The 26,853-nt window shown below is 45.2% G+C and overlaps 2 protein-coding genes across 2 annotated transcripts in view; one reads left to right on the top strand and one right to left on the bottom strand.

Annotated features, from left to right (window-relative positions):
• The first annotated feature begins 1,130 nt into the window (after window positions 1-1,130).
• On the top strand, window positions 1,131-15,044 carry LOC143137764 (proton channel OTOP2-like). The gene is made up of 7 exons (XM_076298069.1): window positions 1,131-1,751; window positions 3,205-3,341; window positions 3,457-3,515; window positions 3,746-3,876; window positions 10,478-11,178; window positions 11,425-11,601; window positions 11,965-15,044. Exons 1-7 carry the CDS (start codon window positions 1,376-1,378, stop codon window positions 12,133-12,135), a joined length of 1,752 nt encoding a protein of 583 aa, XP_076154184.1. The 5' UTR covers window positions 1,131-1,375; the 3' UTR covers window positions 12,136-15,044.
• A 402-nt stretch (window positions 15,045-15,446) lies between these two features.
• Window positions 15,447-26,853, bottom strand: part of hid1b (HID1 domain containing b) — a 31,715-nt gene continuing 20,308 nt past the window's right edge. The window contains exons 14-19 of the mRNA XM_076298068.1: window positions 19,854-20,081; window positions 18,673-18,824; window positions 17,926-18,012; window positions 16,734-16,825; window positions 15,945-16,103; window positions 15,447-15,798 (exon numbers count right to left, since the gene is read on the bottom strand). Of these exons, the coding sequence (XP_076154183.1) occupies window positions 15,735-15,798; window positions 15,945-16,103; window positions 16,734-16,825; window positions 17,926-18,012; window positions 18,673-18,824; window positions 19,854-20,081 (782 nt within the window). The 3' untranslated portion in view covers window positions 15,447-15,734. The remainder of the gene's footprint in view (window positions 15,799-15,944; window positions 16,104-16,733; window positions 16,826-17,925; window positions 18,013-18,672; window positions 18,825-19,853; window positions 20,082-26,853) is intronic.

Below are 26,853 nucleotides of genomic sequence, written 5' to 3'. Positions count from 1 at the left end.
AACAGCGTTCTTAATGATAACTTACTTTTAATATGGGGTGTAAACAGATGTCACTAAATTGCAGTAAATCTCCCACACTCAAAGAATAACAGCATTGCAAAGGGAGCATACAATCAATTCTGTAATGACCCTAGAAATTATTCATTTTTGTGTTTGTGAAACTGTAGGCCCCTACACTGTTTAATCTGGGACATTTCATCATTATAAAAGGAGTTAATTGTAATATGATTTGTCAAAGAGGGAGTTGAACATCATCACACATAAACAACATGTTTCTTTAGTGTTAGGTAATCTCAATTTGTAGCAGGTTTTTAAAATGTTCTGCAATTGTAAAATTGATGAATGTTTTCTTAGTAACTTGCTTGTGTGTTGGCTCTTTACATGTGTCTGCAAACTGCTCTGAGCTCTCAGGGCCCTCTACAGTAAATGATGGAAGATGTTATGTTATTATGTCTTACAGTCACCCATCTGTTGATTTAAGCCTTTTTTGCATCATGTTTGGTTGGGTAGAAAGTTGATTCACTCATAGAGGGGATTTCATTCATTTGAAACTTCCTTCTAATTACCTTCCCCTACTTAAACTTCCCCTACTTTAATCTGAGACTGATGATTCAATTGATATGAAGTTGATGATTCAAATGAGATGAAGTATTGGTACCTGGTACCATAGTGGTGTGTGTGTGTGTGTTAAGGAGAAGGAAGTAGAAGTTGTTAGAGGTAAAACAATAAGAGCTTTATTATCAGCATTAAAAACAGGACACAGACCATGACCAAACAGTCAGTATGGGTTTATGTGTGCAAATCTCTGACCTCTCTTAACCACGCATTGAACAAACATTCATTTTCACTTCCACTGGTTTGCTTGTGCATTTGATGCACAAAATAATTAAAATATATATATCATGTAAAAAAGGAGGTTTAGCAATGACCTAGGGTAACATTGGAACGCATGTATATGAAATAAGATACACTTTACATAAGCTGCCTTTACTTTTAAATTCTGAAATGCATATCTGTTTCGACCTTGATATACAAAGTCACACCCACTGACGCAACATGTCATAGACTTCTTACCTCTGCTGTTTGTGATCCCTGGTCAAACACACCCTCATTCTTTCAGTGTAGAGACATTGAGCTGGTGAGTATCGCCAGTAAGAAAGAGGCAGGGAGAGTGGGGCATAAAGAGAGGAGATTTGAAAGAGAGAGACAGACGGGGGCAGAGCAGGGAGAGAAGGGCAAGCAGAGAGGGCATCTGAGAGAAGAGGGAAAGTGAGCGAGAGGAAAAGAAAAGTCACACAACTGAAGCCGGAAAAGAGTTTCACTCTGTCAAAAAAACAAACAAACAGAGCAGTTAGCACAAAAGCCAGAAAAGAGCATGCAGTCTGGGACTAGACACTCAGAAGCTTTGGGGAGCGCAGAGCTGGACACATCTTGGGAGCCTACTGATGACCCCCAGCCAGGTTCCGATCTAGGACACGCACCGCACCCCGACCCGCTCCTCATCTGGGCCCCCACTGGACAGAGACTGCTGTCTGGGCTGCTGGGCCTGAACCTGGTGCTCTTCGGCGCTGCCCTGGTGGTGGGGAATGCCTTCCACCCGCAGGGCCTGCGACACCAAGAACCCCTGCTGTACCTGCTGGTGCTAATGGTTCTGAGCATGGCTTGGATGCTGTTCTACCTCTTCTGGGGCAGGAGGCTGCCCAGGGCGTCCCCACACAAGGACCACCATGCAGGGGGCATCACCGTCACAGGTAACAATTTACTTAAGACTTTATTACTTAAGACTAAACTTATTTATTTTATCCAATGTCCACTCTAGTACAAGGGCCAGTCTCCCCGACTCAACTCAGGGTAAAGTGTCTTGCTTAACAGTGGCAGCCAGGTACAACAGTGGCAGCCAGCAATCTAACCCACAACACATCTAGCTACTGCAGGCTATAGCACAGCTCATTATCTACTATGCTACCACCACTCCTGGCAGAGCTATATAGCAACTATAGCATTCCTACACACAGTCATATACAGTCTCTGACAGGCATATACAGTCTCTGTATAGTACTATTCCTACAGCATTGCTACAAAACATTTAATTCAGATACAGTCTATTAGAGTAACGAGACACTTATTCACAGTCATTTAGGCATACTATTTGAGATAGATACTGTAGATAGATTTTAGTTGATACTTTGGAAGACAACATACTCATGCACATTCTTACAAAGATATCAAGGATAACACAATAAAGCTAAAAAAGCTTATTTCCATTGTGGTCCTCAATGGGGCACTAAATAAATACAGCAATAAATATTACCTAGCACAATAAATAAATGACCACCCACAGCATCAGCATTTAGCAGAACAAAAAACATGACTATGAATAACATGCATGAGAATAACAATCAGTAAAAAGAAAAGAAGTGGGTTAACTCCTTCACCATTTTTTAAGACTAAGCTTGAAACGCGTCATGTTTCCTTTTATTTTCAAGTCCCTATAGGCAGACTGTTCCAAAGGACAGCAGCAGAATATAGGGATGACTCCTTACCCATACAGGTTCAGAATCTAACCTGTACAAAGTCCGTAGAGCTACCTCTAGTTGAATATGAATGCCTGAAAAGCCTGACTAGCTTGTTTTGTGAGGTTTGCAGTTTGTTCTTTAGATCTTTTGAGGCACTGCTAAACCTGGAACTACAAGCATAGTCAAAATGGCAATGTATTAAAGCACCACATAGTGTTTTCTTGGCTCTTTAGTAAGAGTAAAAGAGATATATCCATGTTGTGACTTGCAAATATCCTTTTGAGGCTTGTGTGGTTCAAGGATGAGTGAAATGTTTTGTTAGTAGTGTCTGTTAGTATTTGTCAAGTCCTGTCATGTACTTATTATGAGATCAGCGGCAGCTTGAATGGTGACCAAGCCAGTTCAAGCAGGTCGGTTTATCAAACCATAAAAACTCATTAGAGGGAGATGAATGGAACAGGGTCATATGGTAATAAGCTATATGGAGATAAAATCAGGGCTATTGATATTGCTTGATAATTAACCTTAATAAGTTGGCCTTCTGAATTGTGAATTCACAATGTGCTCAGAATTATAAAGCTTGGTAGACATACTGGCCTCTATGAAACACAATACATAATACATAATGTGATTAGTTCTGCTTTGTTGAATAAGTATTTTCTGGAACCTTCTTCATGGTCTTTCTCAGTGGTTCTCATGATCTTTGCTGGATTCAGTCTCCTGTTGCATGCGTTCAAAATGGGCTACAACATAATGATGATTGACTGTAAGCCAGCCACCAATGTCATCTTCCCCTTTATTGAGGCTCCTTTCCTGGGACTGCAGGTGGGTAACAGACAGACATTTACCCTCTGAATGCATCTCCAACAAAAACTAATTCAGCCCTCGCACGCCCATGGTCATGGTGTTATCATAATTTCAACCTTTTTCCTCCTCACAGGGCTATTTGATCTGGGCGCACTCCAAGGACTGCATTCACAAGCACAAGATTCTCACCAGGTGCAGGAGTGTTTCTGTGCTTTGTGTTCGTGCCCTTGGTGAATACACACACCACCAACACTAAACCACAATGGTTTTGTTATGGTTATGGGGTATTATAGTGTGCCTGATATCATTTAGTTTTTTGTGTTGACAGGTTGTGATTTTTTGTGCTGGGGTGCTTTTAATTGAATTATTATGTCTGTGTGTCCCTTTCTCTCTGCCTTCCTGTGTGTGTGTCTTGTCCTCAGGTGTGGACTGATTATCCTGCTCGCTGCAGACTTACTGCTGTGGCTGAACTCTGTGAGTGATGACACGGTCCATCAGAAGATAGAGGAAGAGAAGGCAGAAGGGAACACCACAGAGATAGATTCACCTGAAGGTACAGAAGGAAACAATTTAGCTGATGCCACTTTTGGCGTGGTGTTAAAGTTAATGTTTGGACCAAAGGTGGACACAATTGATGTATCTTTAGGAATAATCTCTATAATCTCTATAATCAGGAGCCTGTGCCAATTCTGTCCTTGATACTTGGCTTTGGTATTGACTTTATCTTACCAGGTGCATCAGGTTAACAATTTTGTTAGTGATTTTATTTCCATTACATTACATTTGGCTAAAACATTTTTAACCAAAGCGACTAACAACATGGTAAACAGTTTAAGCTTTTTAAAGCAATTCTCTCAACAATTCTAGGACAATTTAAAAAAGCATCAGTGAGTGCAGTTTTTTAAACAGTCGAGTGTCAGTTCTAGTCAGGTGGTAAGCGCTAGAATCAGCAAGACTAGTTGTAAGTAGTGCTATGAGAGGAGATGTTCCCAGAAGAGCTGGGTATTCAGGAGTTTTTTGAAGATGGAGAGGGATGTTCCTGCTCTAGTAGGAACTGGTAGTGTGTTCAATCAACGAGGAACAACAGATGAGAAAAGTTTGGATTGGCCTGAGCATTAGACGTTGTTCATCTGAGGAGCGCAACGATCTGGAGGTAGCATATGCCTGTATGAGAGTATTCAAGTAGGTGGGAGCAGAACCGGAGACTACTTTGTAGGCAAGTGTTAGAGACTTGAATTTGATGTGGGCAGCCATAGGTAGCCAGTGTAGCTGGATGAGCAGTGGGGTAACATGTGCCCTTTAGGGTTGGTTGTAGACCAGGCGTGTCGCCGCGTTTTGGATCATCTGAAGGGGTTTCACTGTGCAGGCTGGGAGACCTGTCAGTTACAGTAGTCAAGTCGTGAGATGACTATTGCCTGTACCAGGAGTTGGGTAGCATCTTGAGTTCTGTAAGTCCTGATTTTCCGTATGTTGTAAAGTGTGAAACGGCACGACTGGGCGACCGAGGCAACATGATTGGAGAAGGTTAGTTGGTTATCGAGAACGACTCCTAAATTTCTTGCAGCCCTGGTAGGTGCAACAGACAGGGAGTTCATTTTGATGTCATTCTGTATGGTAGGTTTAGCTGGGAGGACCAGCAGTTCAATTTTTGAGAGGTTTAGCTGGAGGTGATGTGCCTTCATCCATGTAGATATGTCTGAGAGGCAATCCAAGATCTGTGCCAAGACCAAGGGGTCATCAGGTGGAAAGGACAGATGGAGCTGTGTGTCATCTGCATAGCAGTGGTATGAGAAGCCATGTGAACGGATAATCTGTTCCAAGGAGGTGGTTTAGATAGCAAAGAGAAGGGGGCCCAGCACTGAGCCTTGGGGAACCCCTGTGGTGAGATAGTGAAGTGCCGATAGGTGTCCAAGCCATGATACGTCAAACAAGTGTCCTGTGAGGTAGGATTCAAACCAGGAGAGAGCAGAGCCGGAGATTCCCATGTTGTGCGATGATTAACCATGTCAAAGGCAGCCGATAAATCAAGCAGAATGTGGCCGAGTGGTCGCCCTGGCTTCCTTTAAGGCTTCTGTTACAGACAGCATCATCGTTTTGGTAGAATGGCCGCTTTTGAACCCAGACTGATTTGGATCTAGAAGGTTGTTTTGTGAAAGGAATTCAGAGACCTGTTTGGAGACTGCTCGTTCAATACCTTTGGATAGGAACAGGGTCGGACTGACAATCTGTGCGTTCTGGAAAAGTCCAGAATCAAAGCTATCAGTATGTCTACGCTATCAGTTGTCATTGTCATCCAAAAAAGTAAATATTTGCGCCATCGCGTTTTCAATGAATGACACTAGGCAAGATGATGCAGCCTTTATATTTCGCACCTCTCTGTGGTTCAGTCTTGCTTATAGCCTTGCGCTTCAAAAACGCGCTAGAATTGAATTCCGTGTGTGCAGAACAGGTGGTGAATGTCAGTTAGAGCCAGTCGTCTTGGAAGAACTTGGGATAGGCCTAACATAAAACGGAGTGGGAGAACAGCAACATTTAACCAGTTTTCCACCAAGGTCCTGTCCCAATATTTAGACTATTGACAAACTTTACCCCTCAAATAATTTATCGTAGGCCTAGCCTATCTTGCGTTTGGTGTGACTTCAACCTTACCCCGTATCCAGTTTACACATGATACTAGCATATGAAAATGTTTTTAAAATGAGCTACGAAATGGCGTGCCTCACATCTAGGCATTACCGTTTATTTTTTTCTATTCAACAAATTGGTAGGCTACGTATTCATAAAACATTGGCAAAACACAACTGTAAGAGCTTGGGTCTCAATACGGATCCTTAAAGTGTAAGTTCAGTGTAAATTGACCCATAGCCTTGTTGTATAACCTCACCACATGCAGCCCATCGGAAAAAGAATGAGACAATTTGGGACAACGTAGGCCAAGTTATGGACAGGCAGCTTAAAGCAGACCCATAGGGCATCAAAACGGAAACTGAAAGTAACTCCCCACTGCCCCATGGGTCTGCTTTAAGCTGCCTGTCTATAACTTGGCCTATGTTGTCCCAAATTGTCTCATTCTTTTTCCTATGGGCTGCCTGTGATGAGCTTGAACAACAGGACTATGGGTCAATTTACACTGAACTTACACTTTAACTGCTTAGTAAATAAACGTTGCATATATTAACTTTCTTTAAGAGAGCTGTAGCCTTTCTGGATTCTGCTATCAAGCATGAGTAGACATACACTATTCTACTATACTATATGGGGGGCGGTGGTAGTGTAGTGGTTAAGGAGCTGGGCTAGTGTGCAGTAGCCTGAAAGTTGTTGGTTCAATTCCCGGCTTCCACCGTTGTGCCCTTGAGCAAGGCACTTAACCCCAAGTTGCTCCGGGGACAATGAGATCCCTTGTGATATAGCTGACATATGTAAGTCACTTTGGTCGAGAAGTGTCTGCTAAATGTAATGTAATGTAATGTAATACACTAGGCCTATACATACGTCTCACAATAGCCCCTTTTCAAATGAAAAGTCCCGATAAAGAATATAGCCCAACATTTAACCAGATAATTTACATGTTATAAAGGGTTATTTGCAGTGAGTTATCCCTGCTTTTACTACAGACTAGAGGTAAAACATATGCGTGACAGTGTTGCTTTGTTTAGGCTATAAGATATTTCCCTACTCTCGGTAAATGTCATGTTAAGGTGAGTTTAACAGGTGTGATGAGACCCAATAGACTTGCTTAAAATAAGTTGAATATAACAACCTGTGTAGATTTTTATAGACCGTATTATGCTTTCAATGCATGTAATATATTTTAAGTCAATTTATCAATTAGTTTCCACAAAATTCAGAAGTCATCATTTAACCCTTAGAACCTCAAAAAACACACCCTTTCTTCTGTGTTACATTGCTCCGGAACGGTTCATCGCAGCGAGATGAAACCTTTATTGCACGACAGAGCAGAAGTGGGGCTTTCCAACGAGACTACACACTTGTCTGTACGATCAAGTATGAAAATTAAAAAAAATCATGAAATTAAATCAAATTGCATCATATTTACAGTCTATACTTCTCTGCGTTCACCTGCACACACATTACTCTAGTTTGAATTACTCGCGAACCCGTGATCGCATCGATATGGCAAGCATATCAGATGAAAGAGGAGGCACAGGGCTATCCATTGGTACCATGTTTATCGACCCTTCTGGCTTATAAAACCAGACGAAGTGACTGCAAAATAATAACGTCATGTACACAAACCAACGCTGCACACTCATTACTCTCGTTTGAATTACTCGCGGACCCGTGATTGCATAGATATGCCACGCATGTCAGATGAAAGAGGAGACTCGGAGCTATCATTTGATACCAAGTATGTAGCTACTGCTGGTGTCAATAAAACTTGGTCCACGCTTCATACTGATGTCATGACTCTTTATTTTCTTTGCTCGTCATGAGCACCGTGAAAACTGGCAGACAACAACAACAAAACACATACCATGCATTAATATTAAGCAAGAAAACATACATTAATGTATAAAGAAAATACAATAAATTCAGGCAATTACCGTGTACGCCTTGTACCAGCGGTAGAATCTCTGGAGCGTTGCAAACGCAGTGCACACAAACTCATTTCAGAAGTCCTCACCCTAACGCTTCCAGGTCATAAGTTTATTCAAGGTCACATGACATACACGGCTCATGAAATACAACCAAACGATAAATTAAACAAAACCAACCCAAGGACAAAATATAATCATATCCACCCACGCAGCAAAATAAACATACAAAAAAAGGAAACAAAAACTGACAAACTTTCATCATAATTATTATTCAACGGAGGAATCACATGCTCCCATACAGGCCTATCAACGCCAGTTACAAAGTACATCCTTCTGGGTTATAAAACAGACGAAGTGACAGCAAAATAATAACTTCATATAGCTGGACTTCTTGTGGCAAAGCATGTTTATAATCCAATGCTATCATGTGTTTTTCTATGGCGAAGCATGTTCATATTCCGGTTTTGAGATCCTAGCAAATTCCTGCATGGCATCCAATTCAAGGCTCACATTGCATCCCAATTTGTTCAACAAATAAACACCTTTTTTGCCTTTACTTTGTTCATGGCAATGCAGTAAAAAGTTGAGAATTATTATGACTGCATACACACAGGCACGCAGGCTAACACGCAACCTCGGGTCAGGTCAGGTCAGATCAGTTCGTGTCACAGATATGGAGCGCTAAATAAAAAATGGCATTTATTTCCGTAAATCACACAGCAAATATTTCTGTAAATTGCTCAGCCCCAGAGTATCCCTCCAACATGGCAATTATATTGCCCGATTCAGGACAGTCTGCCCTACACACACATGAAATGCATGTAGAGCTGTGAGCTTGCTGTGGTGAGATACATGTCGAAATATAAGAATTTTTATTATACACTTTTTATATTTTAATTCTTTAAAAATCTAAATAAAATCAATGCTAGTATTAATACATGAAATGATTGCAGATCTGAATAGCCTAGACTCTCCTGAAAAAAACAATATATAATATATGTGTGTAGCACTTACAATGACCAGAATAAATCCTTATGAATAAAGGTAGTGAAAATGCCCTAAAAACAGCTTAGGGTTCTAAGGGTTAAGGAGTTATTTTTCAAAATGTTTGTCACGGGGGAGCATACCCCCGAACCCCACTAGCATTTGGGAGACCCAAAAGTATTTTATGTTTTGGGGCCCAAATTATCCAGCAGCAAATAATTTGCATTTTTGTACATTGTGACCACCTATTTAATTTTTGAATCACAAAGTATGTGAGACGGCAAGGGACAAGGGTGTGTGCGCGTGTACTGTGTATGGTAGTGGGCCTATTTGGAAGAAAGTCCAGGGCCTTTTTTTAGTCCCAGTCTGTCCCTGGATAGGAAAGGTAGGAGTGAGACAGGACGGTAGTTCTCAACTTGAGCAGGGTTGAGAGAAGTTTTCTTAAGTAACGGTGTTACCCGGGCCGTTTTGAATGCTGTTGGAAATGTGCCAGAGGTTAGCGAAGCATTGATCACGTGTGTTAGCTGGTGTGATGGTCGGGCTGATGGACTGAAGTAGGCTCATAGGTATAGGGTCCAACGAGCATGTGGTAGGATGGCTACATGTCAGGAGTCTAGATACCTCACTCTCGGAGAGAGGCACAAATGCTGAAAAAGATGTTCCAGCAGCTGCCAGAGGTTGCAGGAGTGCAGTATCTGAGTCTGTCGTGTCTTGTGGGCATGTAGAGAATTGACTGCTGATTGCCGCCACTTTGTAAAAAATGTGGCAAGGGTATCCGCAGTCAGGCTGGATGGAGAAGAAGGCGGCTGAGAGTGTCTGTAGCGCTGTTGATTTTGTCATTGTAGAAAGCCGTCTTAGCAGCAGTGATGCTGGCTGAAAAGGAAGATACGAGTGTCTGGTAGTTTTTGAGGTCATAAGTTAGTTTAGATTTGTGCCATTTCCTCTCCGCGGCTCTGAGTTTGGTGCGCTGCGATCGGAGGGTATCATTTACAGAGAGTGAGAGTGTTTGGATCAAGCTGGCCTTGAGAGGGCACAGCTTGTTCAGACACGAGCTCAGTGTGGAGCAGAGCAAGTCTGTGGCATCATTAACCTCCAGAGAGGAGAAGGTGCTTTGTAAAGAAGTGGTCGGAAAGATGGAGAGGCATCACCATGAGGGTGTCTGTGGTGCAGTTCCGAGTGAGGATCAAATCAAGCTCTTTGCCAGCTGTGTGAATAGGTGGGCTGCGAACCAGTTCAAGGTCAAAAAAGTTGGATCAGGGCCAAAAAGTCCACTGAGCCTGGGGCGTCTAAGTGGATGTTCATATCGCCGAGGACGAGTAGCGGACAGTCATACGCAGGGATGGAGGACAGCAGAGTGTCTAGTTCATCCATAAAGTTGCCTAGTTGGCCTGGTGGGCGGTAAATGGCACATAGTTTTGCTGGAGCGATCACTGTGATGGCATGGTATTCAAATTGAGTAAGTTATGTTCACTTCTTTAAAACTTCAAGTCAAGTTCAGGATTTAGGGTAATGCTGGACTCTGTAAGGCCTCTTGAAACATATTCTTACATTATGGTGTCATATAAGTAAAATTAAAATAAACAGAATTAATTTTTCTATTACAATTTCCAGACCAACTCATTTACACATTCAATAACTCAACACAATGTCAGTGCCGCTTGCACCCCACCTGCTTAATGTTCCGGAAGGGCATTGAGGTCCTCTTCCCCTTCAACATCGAGTTCTACCTGATGGCCGGCTGCATGATTTACGTTATGTGGAAGAACGTGGGCCGTCGTATCGATCCGGCCGCACATTCTCACCAGACACAGAAGTTTACGCTCCGCGTCGTCTACACGGGGGGCATCTTCCTCGGCCTGCTGCTGGGTCTCCTGGTCCTCGTGGTGGGCTTGACCATCTTCGTCCTGTACCAGGTGTGGGTGACCCAGGAGGAGCGCCAGCTCACCGCCTTCCTGCTCTTCTACGGCTACCACCTGGTGTTGATGCCCCTCATGTCGCTCTGCTGCTTGGCGGGCGTGCTGGCGCACAAGCTGGACAGGCGGGCGCACGAGGACGCGCACAACCCCACGCGCAGCCTGGACGTGATGCTGCTGGTGGTGACGGCGCTCGGACAGCTGGCGCTCTCCTACTTCTCGCTGGTGGCGGTGCTGGCCAACGGGGTCGGGAACCCCCCTCTCGGAGCGCTGGATCTGTCGTACTCGCTGCTCAGCCTGCTGGAGCTGGTGCTGCAGAACGTCTTCATCATCGAAGGGCTCCACCGGCACCCCAGCCTCAGAAAGGGCAGGGCTAGAGGCAGGAGCGTCATCTTTAAGGCTGGTTACTCCTTTCTGAGTTTCTCCTCTCTGAGGTCTTACTTTGTGGAATTCTTGTTGATAATGAGAAAGATGAAGACGAAATAAATGTTTTCTATTGTGAACATGTTCATTGATATCACATAATTGCTATTTTTCCCTCAAACATCTTTACAATGTCATAAGATGAAAATAAAAATGATAACTCTAACAATTAACTATTATTTAAAATGACTAATTGTCGACCCTTGTCATGACTACTAACAGAAGAGGAAAACCAGTCAGGAAGTGACAGTGGTAGATGGACCAGTAGCCCATTCTCTGGTGGATGAGGGGAAAGCAGCACCAGCACCCCCTAGTGGAGAAGAATCAAATAGCAATCATAACATAACCAGGAGGGTGATCCAAGAGATCTGCTCCTTTCTCATTCTCGCCAACATCATGGTAAGTGGCTGGCCCTAGGAGTACCACCACTTTATCTACAGTATTATTATCATATTATACTGATATACAGAGGGACAAATGCTGTGTTATAAATATCAATTAGTAAAATCAACAGTATCCACAGACCACAGCATGGCGGTGTAGCTGAACAAATACAATACTTAATGGGAAATTATGTTGCTGAAATATGAGTAACTGAATAGTTATGGGGAAAGCACTCAAAACTCAATTAAATGATTGCTTCTCACATCACTTGTAGTTGTTGTGTTAGAGATACATACTTTCGCATGTCAGTCTGAGTACACCCCACCATCTAACCCTACATATGGTGACATCTGGCTTTGTGTTCCCTTGTGTGTCCAGCTGTGGGTGATCCCAGCATTCGGGGCCCACCCTCAGTTCAAGAACGACGTGGGGAAGGAGTTCTACGGCTTCACGGCCTGGTTCATCCTGGTGAACATGGGCCAGCCGCTATGCGTCTTCTACCGGATGCACTCTGTGGGGGCCCTCATGGAGCTACTAATCGTGGCCTGATGCGGAGGATGCATTACGCACAGCAACGTTTTGAGCTGTGTTGCTGAGTATTCAGGGTACCCGCGGAGTCTTAAAAGTATTACAAAGTATTACATTTCATTTTACTAAATTAAGGCCTTAAAAAGTATTGAATTTCACCTCAAAGTCTGGAATTTTTTCACGGAGGTCTTAATTTTTCAAATGATCAGTAGATTTAGTCTAATATCCTCACGTAGCGTAAATCACAAGGATTAAAGTTATCTGTCGTAGCCTACGACGGATTTCCGTCAATTTGATTTTAGAAATATAATTTGAGATCGATGCAGATCCGGTGAGAAAAAAAATAGGAGGGGGGGGTCTATCACCTTTTCTTTTACTTTTTTAAGGCAACTACAAATATTAGGTCCGATGAATGAATGTGTGTGATGGTAAATGTTTAAAGACCTAATAGTGTTCTTGAGAACTTTCTGTGTCTCAATCAGAGATCGCTCAAAAAGATATACGCCATTTCGCTTTGTTTATGTTGTAGCTACACGCTTGTCTCATTGGCCTGGGGCGTTTGCTTAAAAAAAAAAAGAAAACATCTGGAGGACGGTCTAAAAGTTGGATTATAGTGACACAATCGAGACAGCTGATGAGGTTGCCCAATCCGTTTAACTTTTTTGGATATGCTATTGTGAGCTCTATGTGCAAATTCGGAGGCTGTGTTCTTTCATGCATCAATGTAGACAATTTCTTACTATCGTGAACTCTTGTCAGGGGAGGTCATTCATTTTGGGTGTCACCTATGACTTGAACAGATAGCCTGCTATGCCACCCGATGTACTATTATTGTTACAGTTTTTAATCAATGCAACTAACATTATGTGTAAAGCGACGCAATATAAACTGTAGCCTATGCCTCCCGTCTGTTATGACATGTACAAAAATGTTTTTCACAATTTGCGACGGAAGGTTTTGACTGAGCGTGTTAACAGTTCGCGATATTATTATTTTATGTTGAGTAAGGGGGTCAGTCGTGTTTATGACGCACAGACAGCCTTGTAGCCTATTTTGCTTAGGCCTCACTTTTAACGACAGTAGGTTGTGAGCGTATGTTGACAAAAAATAACCATGCAATTAAAATAGTCAACTTAAAACTTTGCTATTATTAATGTATAGCACAAAACCATAACCAGTAGGCCTACCAGAACCTCGCATATTAGCGTCATGATTTGTCTACGTTTATCTATGGCTGACCGTTTTTGCGCTAAGTATAGGCTACGCATGTTCTTGAATAGCGCAACACGACCTGTCCCTTACCATTTCGCAACCTCTTGTCAACCTTATACAATCTGTTGCTGAAGACAAAAGCGCCCTCTCCAGATTGTCGTTATCAGATGCGCAGACCTCCTGCATGAGCACACACAGTATTGCTGCTCATTGGAAAACTGAGTTGTCTGTAAAACTCAAAATTACCATGTTTTCATTAGATGCGGATGAGGCAACAAATGGAAATATGAACAATATCTAGACTGGTCTGATTCGTTACTTTGATGAGGAAATGTTTAGTCTTGCAAACTTGATTTTATAGATTTTACTTGGTGTTGAATTGCATATTAACAAGAAAAAAATTCTCCCCTTTAAACACTTTTGGCCTGAAGTAGGCTAATTCAATAAGAGTGTAAGTTAAAGCCTTGCTACAATATTGCTGCAGTAGAAAATAACAGCAATGGCTAATCAGCAATGGTCAGGGATGGTATTGAAATATTGTTTTGTTCATCAGGAAAACTCAATCTCAATCAAGAACACTCTCATTTCGCCTTATTCACATGGCGGCCATTGGCAGCTAAAACGAGGCTACAGGGTACACAAACCATAGGATTGTTATCTTCTATGCATTCACCTGTAGGTGGCATTAATTATATAGTAACTTAAGAGTACCCTGTAGCCTCGTTTTGGTGTTTATTTGGTGCTTTACTTTTATGTTTGCATCTTTTTGTACATTAAAAACCAATAGGTCGCGACTGCAAAAGGGGTGCTATCTCTATAGGTAGATATGAACAACGTATGACTTATGGCCTGAAAAAAGAAAAAAGTTTTTTTTTCACTTTAATCCCTGAAATTAACTAGGTTCTATTCCGTGTAAATTTGTCCATGAAGCAGGACATTCAGTCACATTACTACCGCGACAAATCTTTGCGTTGCCACTGCACTGCTGTCATGTTCATGTTGGCATGTTCAAACACTTAGTAATTAAAATAGTAATTATTTGAGGTTTAATCTTACCTTTAATATTATTTATTCTATCCGAATGGGTGCGATGTAGGTATTAAATTTCACCTGAAGTGGTATTAAAAAGGTCTTAAAAAGTCTTAAATTTAGGTCTGACAATTCTGGGGGTACCCTGGTATTGTTGTTTGGGTTCATTCCTATTGATACTGGACAGTGTTTTTTTTTTTTTACTGGAGCCCTTTAATCATGTTGGCAAATTATCAAGACCAGAACCAGATCAGAACACATGGAACTTGTCATGCCCCAGCAACATTGCTCAAATAGTTGCCCCACGCATCATCAACCTGAGAGTTCTTCTGATGCATGGCTCTGAGAGCTTTTGGCCAGACAGTCGCTAATACCCCTTGGAGGACCAGTGAAGAATACTATTCCTTGGCAGTAATAAACACAATAAAGAAATCTAAAGCTGTGAGAAGTTCTGAGTCAAAAATATTTGGATTTGTTATATGTTGCTCTGGATGTATGTTTTCCATAATTTGTTCCTGATTGTGTTTTCTGGGTTGTGTGAAGATAAGTCTTTTGTAACAGTGTCTATTGCAAACAGTGCCTATTACAGCTACATTACTATCAATAAATGTCATGCATAGAATGATGGAAGTGATTAAATAAGGATTTATTTTTGAAGAAACAAATGTATAGTCTTTGCTTTTGCTTGTTGCCATTTACCAAAATGTGCACTTTCAACAGCCATGTACTGTATTTGGAGTAGAAATGATTTTGGACAGTCATTTATTAATGATGTGCCTAAATGATGTGTGTATACAAAATTTGCTTTGCTTTAATTCCACTGTACATTCTTCCAAGTAGATCTCATGGCAAACTACCTGTGAAAGTATGAATCAGACATCCCCAATTACACCCCCCCCAAGTGTCTCCATGGGACGTAAATTCATTCAATGTCATACTAAGTGGCAAATCCCATCCATTTGAGGAGGGCGGCCATAGTGTTATGCAGTAAGAACAACTTCAAGTACACTATGGTGGATTAGATGTAAGTAGGGGGATCAGAGTTGGTGTAAAAATATGACATTGAAGAGAAGTGAAGGCAGGAGGCAGGATGTCATTGGAAGTGCTCAAAAAGCCTCCAGAGTTTATTCAGTCATGCCTCCAGGGCAAGCTCATGGTTGCAGAATTCATAAATATCAACGAGGCGTCACAAAACAAAATGGCCTCCCCCCTGGTCTTTTGGTATGGCATCAGGTCTCTTCACTTGTACTCCTCTTTCACTGATTGGGAAACTCAAGCGGTCGGGGTGGAGGCCATTGGCTGAGAGAGTTTTCAAACTGGAAATGTCCCTGTAGTTTGTTTTCTCCCATGTCTCTCGCTCCTGTGTGAACAGACTTCCACTAGACTCTCTGGATCTCAAAGAGTTTCACATCAGTGTCATACCAAATTGGGGGATCCACGTTACTGTAAAAAGGAGACACAATATTGTTGGTGTCACATAAATAATACCTTCAACAGTATTTAGCTTTTATATTGGCCTTGAATGAGCACGAGGACAAACACACACAGTGCACACACACAGACACACACACACACACACGCAGACCTACCGTAGGTACACAACCCCCCACATGTATGTGCGGAACCACATGGCTGTGCCCACGTTGGCCTGGTACTTGCGGATGAGGATGGGGTGAGGAACGGGCAGCAGGCCCACCAGGGTGCCATGCTGCAGGAACTTCAGGATCTCCGACTCATCCGTCAGGCCCCTGGTACCAACACACAATGACATCTGAGTGCTCTAACCATCATGTTTATTAAAGGGGAAATCTGGTGATTTTTCACATAGGTCTTCGTTTCTCAAGGTGACCGAGTACTGTCAAAAGCAGCCAGGCAGCTACAGTGCTACACTCTGTCTGGGGGCATGAACATGCTACCAGAGGGTAGCACTGTAGCTACCTGGAAGCTCCAACTATTGGCTGTAGCAACTCGAGCTAGGTAAAACCGATTGTTTTCCTGTGGGTTTTCCGCACAGACAGTACTTGGTGACCTCTAGAAACGGAGATCTATGTAGAAAAATCGCCAGATTCCCCATTTAAGCACTTTATAAGAACAGAGTTGATTAAGATGACCCCTTTACACATACAGTATTGGTTAACCATTACTTCACAGAAGCTGATTTGCTTAAAATTACTGATGTAAATTGTGCCATGCAAGAACTAGGTCCTACTAGTGTATTTCCATAACTTTGTGATTTTTCATGATAATAAATAAAAATTCCAATAAAAATTGTGATTTTATCATCATCATCATCATCATCACCATCATCATCAGAAGTTAAGAGATCGCTCAATGGAAGGTACAGGTTTCAGATGACACGATGTTATTCAGTAACTCACTTGTCGATGCAGATCTTCTCCACCTGTGGAACCAGCACCTGCAGGAGTCTCATGATGGTCTGCAAAGGGAGTTTACTCTTCCAGGAGAGGACCTGAGAGAGAGAGCAGGCCATCGCATCACCATAAGGTCAAACCCAGCAAATAAAGAGGCCAACCAGACTGATCTCATACAAAAGAGTTTAAAAAAAGCTCAAAGTAAATCCATTATGCCCATTTCATCTTCATCTATTTGTTATGTACAGTATGTCTGATATGTCTTTTTTGTACTGCCTGTTGTCCACTGTTGTCAACTTTTATGAGAGATGGGGTAGAATCTGGCAATGACCCGGGCAGGACTCGAAACCAGACCCTATTATGGTAAGGGCTCTGTAAGCAGCTGCGCCCCAGCGCCTCCCACTGTTGTCATTTGTTGTATTTTATTGCTGTCTTGTCTTGCTGTTTGTGCACCTGACTGCAAGACAAGTTTCCCTTTGGGATAATAAAGTGACTGAACTGCACTTAACTGATGTTTGATTGATGCATACTCTATACTAGGGATGTAACGGTATGAAAATTTAACCTCACGGTTTTAGTGACCAAAATTATCACGGTATTTCTAAAAGTGTGTTCAATATGTTCAGAAAGCACTGATAGGCCTACACAAGCTGAAATAGTTTCAAAAGTGTCCCGTTCACTTTTTTTCTTCATGTTTAATTGGCTATGTCCTTATAGCTCAACTTACCCTACCATAACTTGGAGTTTGCTATTTCTGTTACTTGGATCCATTGAGTGAGACCAATGTAAGCGGTTGAAATAAAACTTCAGGCTACTGTATTCATAAAAAGACGCAGAGTGGCTACATGATACAGTGCACATTTTGCAGTGAAAATGTTCCGCCTTTTAAAATCAGGTGTAGCGTATTTAAAACCATCAATTAGACAACAGAATCAGTAGGCTACCAGTTTTGTTTCATTGTACCAGGCCTACTGTATGTCAAAAGCAGGCTGGGATGAAGCTGTGAAGGATTAAACACGCGGTTTCCATAATCCACCGTGATAATTATGATATTTGAAAAGAAAACAGTAATTGTTATTGTCAACATTTTTATCGCGGTTTACCATTATACCGGTAATCGTTACATCCCTACTCTATACTGATGCATACTGTATACTGATATGTGCATACTGGTGTGTGGATACTGTCTGGTCCTTACCCATTCTGGTGTGGGAACCCAGTACACAGAGGATGATGTGCTGGACATGCGGCTCCTAGCCGTCTCAGTTTTGCAATAGAAAACATCCTGCAGATGAAAATCAAATAAAATACACATCTGGCATGATGCCATTTTGTTTTAAAATACAATTATACTGTACTCACAAGCAGAAGTCCAAGAAACTGTTCTGTAACCTCACACGATCATTCAATACATAAGGTTGGGTAAATATAAACATGTCTAAGTTGTAAATATAAATATGCCCTTACAAAAATGAAATGTTTGCTGCAGATTTGCAGCAAACTTGTGGGTGATTTGTGGGAAACAAATGAGTTCACTAGAAAATATTGCCAGAAATGTGCCAATATTGGCCGCTAGAGGCAAACTTCCAGCAAAGTTCTGGCAACAATGAGAAGTTTGCCACTAGTTGCAAATGTGTTCGCCAGTGATTTGCCTCCATACTTAGCCAATAATGGCAAACTTCCAGTGAACTTCTGGTTACAAACCTAATTTGCATATTACATTGCTGCAACATTGTCATTGCCAATAGAATGAAATAAGCTTGGTTTTCCCTTAGAGAGTATTCCATAATTGTAAGTAACATCTATGAGTTAACCTGATGTCTAGGACAATGAGGTAACCTACTAAATCTAGAGTATGAACTAAAGTACATTTTGGGGATTTATTCAATGTAGTTGACTAGCTAACAAAACAATACTCCATCATGCAAGTGCCCTTGTCTCTGACCTCATTGTCCCTCCCGGAGTTGGACTCTGTGTCGCTGGCTGCGCCTGCGTTGGCGCTCTGGTCAGCCTGTGGCTGAGATGAGTGCCTCTCCTGCAGAGACACGATGCTGCCGTCCTCGGACAGCTGAGACTTCTCCGTCAGCTTCTCAATGCCTGCTCAGCCACGGCCCACCAACAACACACCATTTCACTCATGGTCAAAGGGAAATGGCCTGCATATAATGTCTGTGTGTGTACACAGTATATTGCACTTTTCCACTCCACCGAACACTCAAAGTGCTTAACAGATTAAAGGTTGTATCAGCGATTGCAGGACCAAAAAAGGTCCAAACATAAATGATCACATTCATCTAATCCTTCCTAACGATCTGCTAGCTGCCCGCCCCATAAGCAGGCCGTCAAAATAATGCGTCTCTGTAGGCAGCCTAGGCTCTGAGATCTGCACACAAAAACAATTGCTACCAACAAGTGTTGCCAACCACTCAAAGGCAAAATAAAGTGTTCCAACAAAAAAACATCGAGATGCATGTTCAGGAGAGTTTCAATTGCACGGGAAGGATGGGGAGGGAGGAGCGAGCTAGCTCTCTGTTTTGTTTGAACGTCAACAGAAGTGATGTTAGCCCACCATCGCTGATACAACCTTTAATGCCTCACATTCTCACACCATCCCATTCATCTCCAGTATGTCATAGAAGATGCACAGGGTCTCAGTGCAGAAGAATCATTAGCTTCTCAATGCCTGCATATCAGTATCAGACAGTATTTCATTACACACCTCACGTACCTCAATGTGATCAACCTGTGGTGATAGTGAGGAGTACGGTCACAAATATGTGATTAGAATGTTCGCGAACCGAGAGTTCCACATTATGATGTCACAATTACCCTCAGAGATTTTCCCCATAGACTGTATAAGGAATACTGAAACTATAGATTGTTTGCATAGAATTCTAGAAGGAACTAGGAAAATAATTCACTCCTCAACAGGTTAAAAAAAGCAGATCACAAAGGAACACAAAGGAATCCAAATGAGTGTTTTGTTGACAAACTGCGCATGCATTCGTTAGCCATGATTACTGAGGCTCTGCTGACGTTAGAGCAGAGGTAACATAATCTCTTATTCTTAATTCTTAATCCCTGAAGGTGGAGAGGGATCGCAGGAGCGGAGAAGAGGAGGCTCACCTGGAGTAGCCGCGAGGCTGGCCTTAAGTGTGCCTGGCTCGGCCGGAATGGCGGGACGAGAACCCTCCATGGAGACCGTTTCCATGGAGCCAGCACGTGACATGCCAGCGGCAGTCTTCTTCCTCCTCTGCAAGGCCTTCTGGATGGAGGCGGGGTCTGAGGGCAGGTTGGCCAGCTGATGGAACACGTTGCGCTTGCGTATGATGGCGTAGACCAGGTTACAGTTACCTGAGTGCGTGTGTGTCAGGAAGGTGAAACAAACAAACAATTTTTTTTTTTTTTTAGAGATTTTGTTCAGAAGTATATTTTGCAGCTTTTTGCCTCAATTCAGATAGGACAGTGAGAAGTAACAGGTAGAAAGTGGAAGAGAGAGATGGGGTGGGATCTAAAAATGGCCACGGGTTGGACTCACACCCGAGGCCCCGTGGACGCTATTCATTTCTATTGTGACCATGTAATCTCGGCTTCATTGTGAATGAGGGATATTCCCTCAGTGAATTTCCCGAGAAACTAAACAAAAGTACACTATGAGAGAAAGTGGAAGAGCTTTAAGTCCAATATTAATATGTGGTTCTATTTCGTTTGTCCTGACCGCCAGAGGCGGTGCTTTCAGCACATGGATATTCATCACACGAACGTGCAGGTCGAGTATTAGTAACAACAAAGTCACCTGTGACCTGGGTGACGTCATCGATGTGCGCCAGCACAAAAGAGAGGTCGACCCAGGAAGTGACCTCTTGAATCTTCTCGCGATTGACGCAGGATTGCAGTTGTTGGACTAACACACTGAAGTTTCGCTACCCACAGAGGTTGGAGCTGTGACCAGCTGGTTCACCCTCCTAGAGACTACGTTAGTCTACATTATAATTCTTCAAAACGGTAAAGCCATTCGTTGATACCTTGCTTCGCGCTGAGTGGCCTCGCTCGGGGAGCGTTGAGTTCTGCGAGGCGGTGTTTCTCGCCGCGGACTCGCAGGCGGAGGTTTTCAATGGCTAGCTCTCCGGTTCAATTAAGGTAAGTTATACGTTTATTACGACTTGGTGATTTGTTTCGCTGCAGTCAACGGGTGTCGCCGACGGTGTTTCTCGCCGTAGACATTGTTTTCTTTTCTCAGTTGCCTGTTACAGGCGAGTCGTGGCAAAGTGCGCCATTTAAATTAAGTTGTGTGTATATATGTTTGGCAGCGTGATATTCGCTCCGGTAAGGGGACAAAGCCAACATAATTTATAGATTGTTTAAGTTAAACATCTTGCAGAGATTGTTATTGTTTACAGCTGTCAGAGCCAGGGTGCACTCGCAGGTGGCTACAGCTTTATCTTTGATCAGCCTGGTGTTCTCCCGCCTAGCTACATAGGGCACTTTGCTGGACATGCACTCGTCCTGTGCCGGTTGTCGGGCCCCCCTCGAGCCAGAGGATGGCCACACGGTATGCCCCTCTTGCCTGGGGGTTGAACACCTGAGGCAAGGGCTGACTGAAGAGGCATGCATGAATTGCATTTGCCTCAGTGTGGCAGCGCGGTCAGCTAGGCTAGCCCAGGTGGATCAGCAGCCCGGTACTTCCCATGGCAGTGGGGGGCAAGAGGTGGCGCCAGCCATGAGACCTGGCAAGCGCCAACACGGGGCTTCACAGGGCCCAGGGCCAGGACGAGCTTTCTATCAGGGCTTCAGAGAGCTTAGAGTTGGGTGAACCTGAGCCGAACGAATCTGCCTCTCGTGACTCTCAGACCAGCTCCCACGCCGCCAGTCAGAATACAGGGGCAGTGTCAGAGGCTGGTCAACCTTCGATTCAGCCAGCTTTGAAGGCAGCGTTAGCCCGTTTGGGACTGGATGCGGCGCCAGCTGCCGTGCCTAGGCAGAATGCCTTTTTTAGGGGCTCCACGCATCCCTCCACATTGGCGGTGCCGCCCTCGGCCCCGTATATTGAAGAGCTGCAGAGGTGCTGGGCAGACCCTAGACGGCTTTCCCATCTCCCCAGGGACTGCAGGGCGCACACGCCTATGGTCTGCAGAGCATGCCGAACATAGAGCCATCAATGGCAGCCCTGGTTCTGTCTCCCAATGAGGCTCTTAGGCCTGATGCCCGTTGCCCCCGGGCACAGTGCCGTGTCACGGATGACTTGATTGTCAGGAGCTATGACACGGCAGCACGTATGGGACGCATTGGTAATTCGATGTCCCACCTGATGCTGGCCCTAGCCCAGACGTCACAGGGGGCGGACGAGACATCGTCTCAGGAGCTGAGTGACGCGTCACTCCAGGCCCTTGCCTACATGACCAGAGAACTTGGTAGGCTAATGGCATATTTAACCCTCGCCCGCCGCCAAATATGGCTGGCCCAGTCTCCGCTAGCAGAGCCTGACAGAAGGGTACTTCGCTCTCTCCCTGTCCTCCCTGGGGAGTTGTTTGGTCAGGCCGCACAGCAGGCCCTTGATAGGAGTGTACAGGTAGTACAGGCAAGACAGCAGTTTGCCAGTCTCCGTCGGGTGAGCCAGCCCAGGCACAGGCCTCCAACCTCAAGGGGGCCGGCGCCAGCGCTTGCACCATGGCCAGCTGCCCGCCAGGAGCCACAGCGGATGTATGACTTTCGTCGCTCCACCACCTCCCGCACTCGCGGCCCTGCACAGGACACCAGAGCCGATGCACGTCGCCCCTCTAGAGACCAGAGGGGGCGGGCGGGCAGACGGTGACAGCTTCACACCGGCGGTCGGCAGTTTTTCCAGCCAGCAGCTCGAACGCTGGAAGACATTAACATCAGACCCCTGGGTGCTGGCAACCCTGTCAGGGGGCTACAGCATCCAATTTCGACGCCGACCGCCAAGCTTCAGAGGGGTCAAGACCACCATCGTGAGCAACCCAGGGAAGGCCCTAGCCCTGAGACAGGAGATCAACGCTCTCTTAGAAAAGGGGGCCATTACGCCAGTCAACAGGCAGACACAAGAAGGTGGGTTTTACTCAACGTATTTCATTATTCCCAAGAAGGACGGCGGTCTCCGCCCGATTCTAGACCTGAGACCTCTCAATGCCCACCTCAAGGTCCTGAAATTCCATATGCTGCGCACTGTGGAAGTTCTCCAGAGCATTCAGGGGGGCGACTGGTTCACAACCATCGACCTGAAGGATGCATACTTTCATGTGCCGATTGCACCACATCACAGGCAGTTCCTTCGGTTTGCCTTCGAGGGACGGGCGTACCAGTTCTGCGTCCTACCTTTTGGCATTGCGTTGGCGCCTCGTGTGTTCACCAGGTGTATAGCAGCGGCGTTGGGTCCATTGCAGGCACAGGGAATACGTATTCTGCCCTACCTCGACGATTGGCTGACCTGCTCCCAGTCAGAGGCCCAGGCCCACATAGATGCCGCTGCAGTGGTCGCGCATATCTCAGCGCTAGGGCTCAGGGTCAACCACCAGAAGAGCTCTTTGGTGCCCAGTCAGGAGACCGTGTTCTTAGGCATAGAGTTAGATTCACGGACAATGAGGGCAACCCCCTCCCAGAGGAGGGTTCGCAATATCCGCCAGCTGATTGGCCACTTCAGAGAGGGCAGGTCACTGACTCTGAGAACATTCCAACAGTTGGTTGGCATGCTCACTGCTACCTCATCCCTGGTCCCACTGGGCCTTTTATCGCTTCGGCCACTTCAAAGGTGGCTGAACAACCTCCACCTTCATCCAGCGCAGCATGGGCACAGGCTAGTGAAGGTCACGCCCAGCTGCAGACGGCTCCTCTGCCCATGGAGGAGGAGGGGGTACCTGACACAGGGGGTTCCCTTAGGCTCTATCCCTTCCCGGAGGGTGCAGTCTGGCAGTGCCGTACAGTCAGAGGCCGCTGGAGTCCACTGCAGCGGCAGCTGCACATAAATGTGCTAGAACTACAGGCGATGTTGCTCAGCCTAAAACACTTCCTCCCAGACGTGGCTGGCAGACACGTACTGGTGAGGACAGACAATACAACAGTTGTGTACTACGTCAACCATCAGGGAGGCACCAGGTCTCTGCAGTGCTTGGGAGTAGCCCAGCGGCTCTTGCTGTGGGCCCATCAACACCTTTTGAGTCTGCGGGCTATGTATCTGCCAGGCACTGCCAACAGAGCCGCAGATCTCTTGTCCCGTCAGAACCCCGACCCAGGGGAATGGAGGCTCCACCCTGCGATAGTACAGACCATCTGGGAGTGTTATGGCAGGGTGGAGGTGGACCTCTTCGCCTGTCAGGAGTCGACACACTGCCCCCTCTGGTTCAGCCTCTCCGGCCCGAGTCCCTTGGGCCAGGACGCACTAGCACATGCATGGCCGAGACAACGGCTGTATGCATTCCCCCCTCTGCCGTTGATCCTGCCCACCCTGCACAGGATTACAGTGGAACACCACGAGCTGCTCCTGATCGCCCCTCGGTGGCCAGGGAGAGTTTGGTTTCCCAAGTTGCTGCAGCTGCTCGACGGAGAACCCTGGGGTCTTCCAGTGAGGAAGGACCTGCTGTCACAGCTGGGTGGTCAGATCTGGCAACCGGATCCAGCTCGGCTGCAACTCTGGGTTTGGCCACTGAAGGACCGGACCCTTTGCTAGGGCTCTGTGAACCAGCAGTGGTCAGCACCATTAATAGCTCTCGGGCACCCTCCACCAATGCCCTCTACGCAAGTAGGTGGAGAATTTTTTCTGAATGGTGCCAAGCGCAGGGACAGGGGCCGACAGGCTGTCCCCTGCCAACCATCCTGCAGTTCCTTCAGTCACTTTTCGACAGGGGACTTACACCATCTACCATCAAGGTGTATGCGGCTGCCATCTCGGCGAAGCATAGCAGAATTGATGGGAGGACGGTAGGGTCCCATGCCTTGGTGACCCGTTTCCTGAAGGGCGCTCTCCGGTTGAGACCCCCCCACCGGAGCCAGGTGCCCTCTTGGGATCTCCCTCTGGTGTTGCAGGCTCTCTGCAGAGCACCATTCGAACCTTTGAGGACAGCAGACATCAGCTGGCTCTCCTTGAAGACAGCCTTTCTCCTCGCCATAACGTCAGCAAGGTGAGTTGGGGAACTGCATGCACTTTCAGTCAGCGGGGATTGCCTGCAGTGGCATCCTGGAGGCAGTGGGGTCACTCTATGGCCGAATCCCTCCTTCCTTTCGAAGACCCTCTCTTCCACATTTGTCAACCAGCCTCTTAGCCTGGCAGCTTTCGAGACAGCTCAGGGTGGAGGGTCAGACTTGAGTGCAGAGCTTTTATGTCCAGTGCGCGCCCTCAGGAGGTACGTCACAAGTACAGAGGGATTCCGCCAGTGTGATGCCCTGTTTGTCTGCCATACAGGGCCAAGGAGGGGTCAGGCACTCTCCAAGCAGAGACTGTCTAGGTGGATAGTGGACGCCATTCTGCATGCCTACAGGCAGAGTGACTCCCCAGTCCCTCAGCTGGTCTGGGCACACTCCACAAGGAGTGTAGCAACCTCGTGGGCTTCGCTGAGGGGCGTGCCCCTTTCTGATATATGCAGAGCAGCCTCCTGGGCATCAGGCTGCACTTTCACAAGGTTCTACAGGGTCAATGTTGTCCCCCATAACCCTCTGGCAACAGCAGTGCTCCCAAGCTCGTCACAGCATCTCTAGAGATGGGTAGGCACTCCTCATGACTTTGTTGGTACTAGTCATCCATGTGCTGAAACGAAATAGAACGAGGGTTATGCATATAACCACGGTTCTATGAGTTTCGGATGACCGCCAGAGCTTGGCCGTCACTCGGAGGGAACACGAGAAGATTGCCATGAGGTCACTTCCTGGGTCGACCTCTCTTTTGTGCTGGCGCACATCGATGACGTCACCCAGGTCACAGGTGACTTCGTTGTTACTAATACTCGACCTGCACGTTCGTGTGATGAATATCCATGTGCTGAAAGCACCGCCTCTGGCGGTCATCCGAAACTAATAGAACCGTGGTTATATGCATAACCCTCGTTTAATGTTCTGCATTTCTCACTAGTAGGTCACTTTGACACTAAAAGTATGCTCCTTCGTTGTGACCCTGTATGATATCTCTACTGTTCCTAAACATGGATGGAGGCGTCAGGGCTGATATCACTTCTTGTTTTCTGTTTTACACCAAAAACCATTTGCGTCGTTGATTAGGGTAGACTGGATGGCTCCTCACTTTGCCACTGTTACTGTATGATTATCTATCCTTTGCTGTTGTGTGCTTAAACCCTAACTATTTCCTTGTCTAGTTAGAGCAGCTGGTGGATCTTTAGGTGAAGTCATGCTGTCTCTCCCTTGATGCACATCATTGTAAATAAAACTCTGTTCCTGATTTTTCCGACCATTGGTCTGACTGGGTCTTCATTCATCTGTGGTAACAAAATTACCATCAACTATTACTACTACACTTGGACTGAGGTGTGTGTGTATATATATATTTTCAATGTGTGTAGTATGTGCATGCATTTGTGCATACATTTGTGTGTGTGTGTGTGTGTGTGTGTGTGTGTGTGAGTGAGAGAGAGAGTGTGGACACTGCAGCTGGGGCAAAATCTGAGACTTTAAGGTGACTGTAATGAATGTGAGGGGAATGGATTAGGGTATTTTGTGAGTCATTTTCACTTCTCTACTAGTCCACATAATTCTTCAGTTTATGATCGGCATAATATTGCCATTTGCTATAATAAGCCTGCAGAGCCTGAAAGCTTCCATTAAAGGGGAAATCCGGCGAGTTTTCACAAACATCTCCGTTTCTCGAGGTCACCGAGTACTGTCGGCACAATACAAAACGTACCTTTTTTCGTACGTACGAAACAAAACGTACGGTTTTACCTAGATCGAGTTGTTACAACCAGCAGCCAATGCAGCCAGGCAACTACAGCCTACACTATGTGGGCATCTACATGGGGGCTCACAGATATGCCCACATAGTGTAGCGCTGTGGCTGTGTGTGTGCATTAGCTGCTCATTGTAGCAACTCGAGCTAGGTAAAAGTATATGTTTAGTTTCGTTCGTACGAAAAAGGGTACGTTTTGTATCGTACCGACAGTACTCGGTG

This window comes from Alosa pseudoharengus, unplaced genomic scaffold (assembly GCF_046254945.1).
Source record: "Alosa pseudoharengus isolate Yale_2024_CS ecotype anadromous, Long Island Sound unplaced genomic scaffold, YU_APseudo_1.1 YU_APseudo_1.1_scf_21, whole genome shotgun sequence".
Lineage (NCBI taxonomy): Eukaryota > Metazoa > Chordata > Actinopteri > Clupeiformes > Clupeidae > Alosa > Alosa pseudoharengus.
This window is presented reverse-complemented; position numbering and strand designations above follow the sequence as displayed.

Coding starts and splice junctions, on each gene's coding strand:
- LOC143137764 (XM_076298069.1), top strand. CDS start 1,376: ATGCAGTCTGGGACTAGACACTCAGAAGCTTTGGGGAGCGCAGAGCTG. Junction 11,179..11,424: donor GCAGGAGCGTCATCTTTAAG/GCTGGTTACTCC, acceptor GACTACTAACAG/AAGAGGAAAACCAGTCAGGA. Junction 11,602..11,964: donor TCATTCTCGCCAACATCATG/GTAAGTGGCTGG, acceptor TTGTGTGTCCAG/CTGTGGGTGATCCCAGCATT.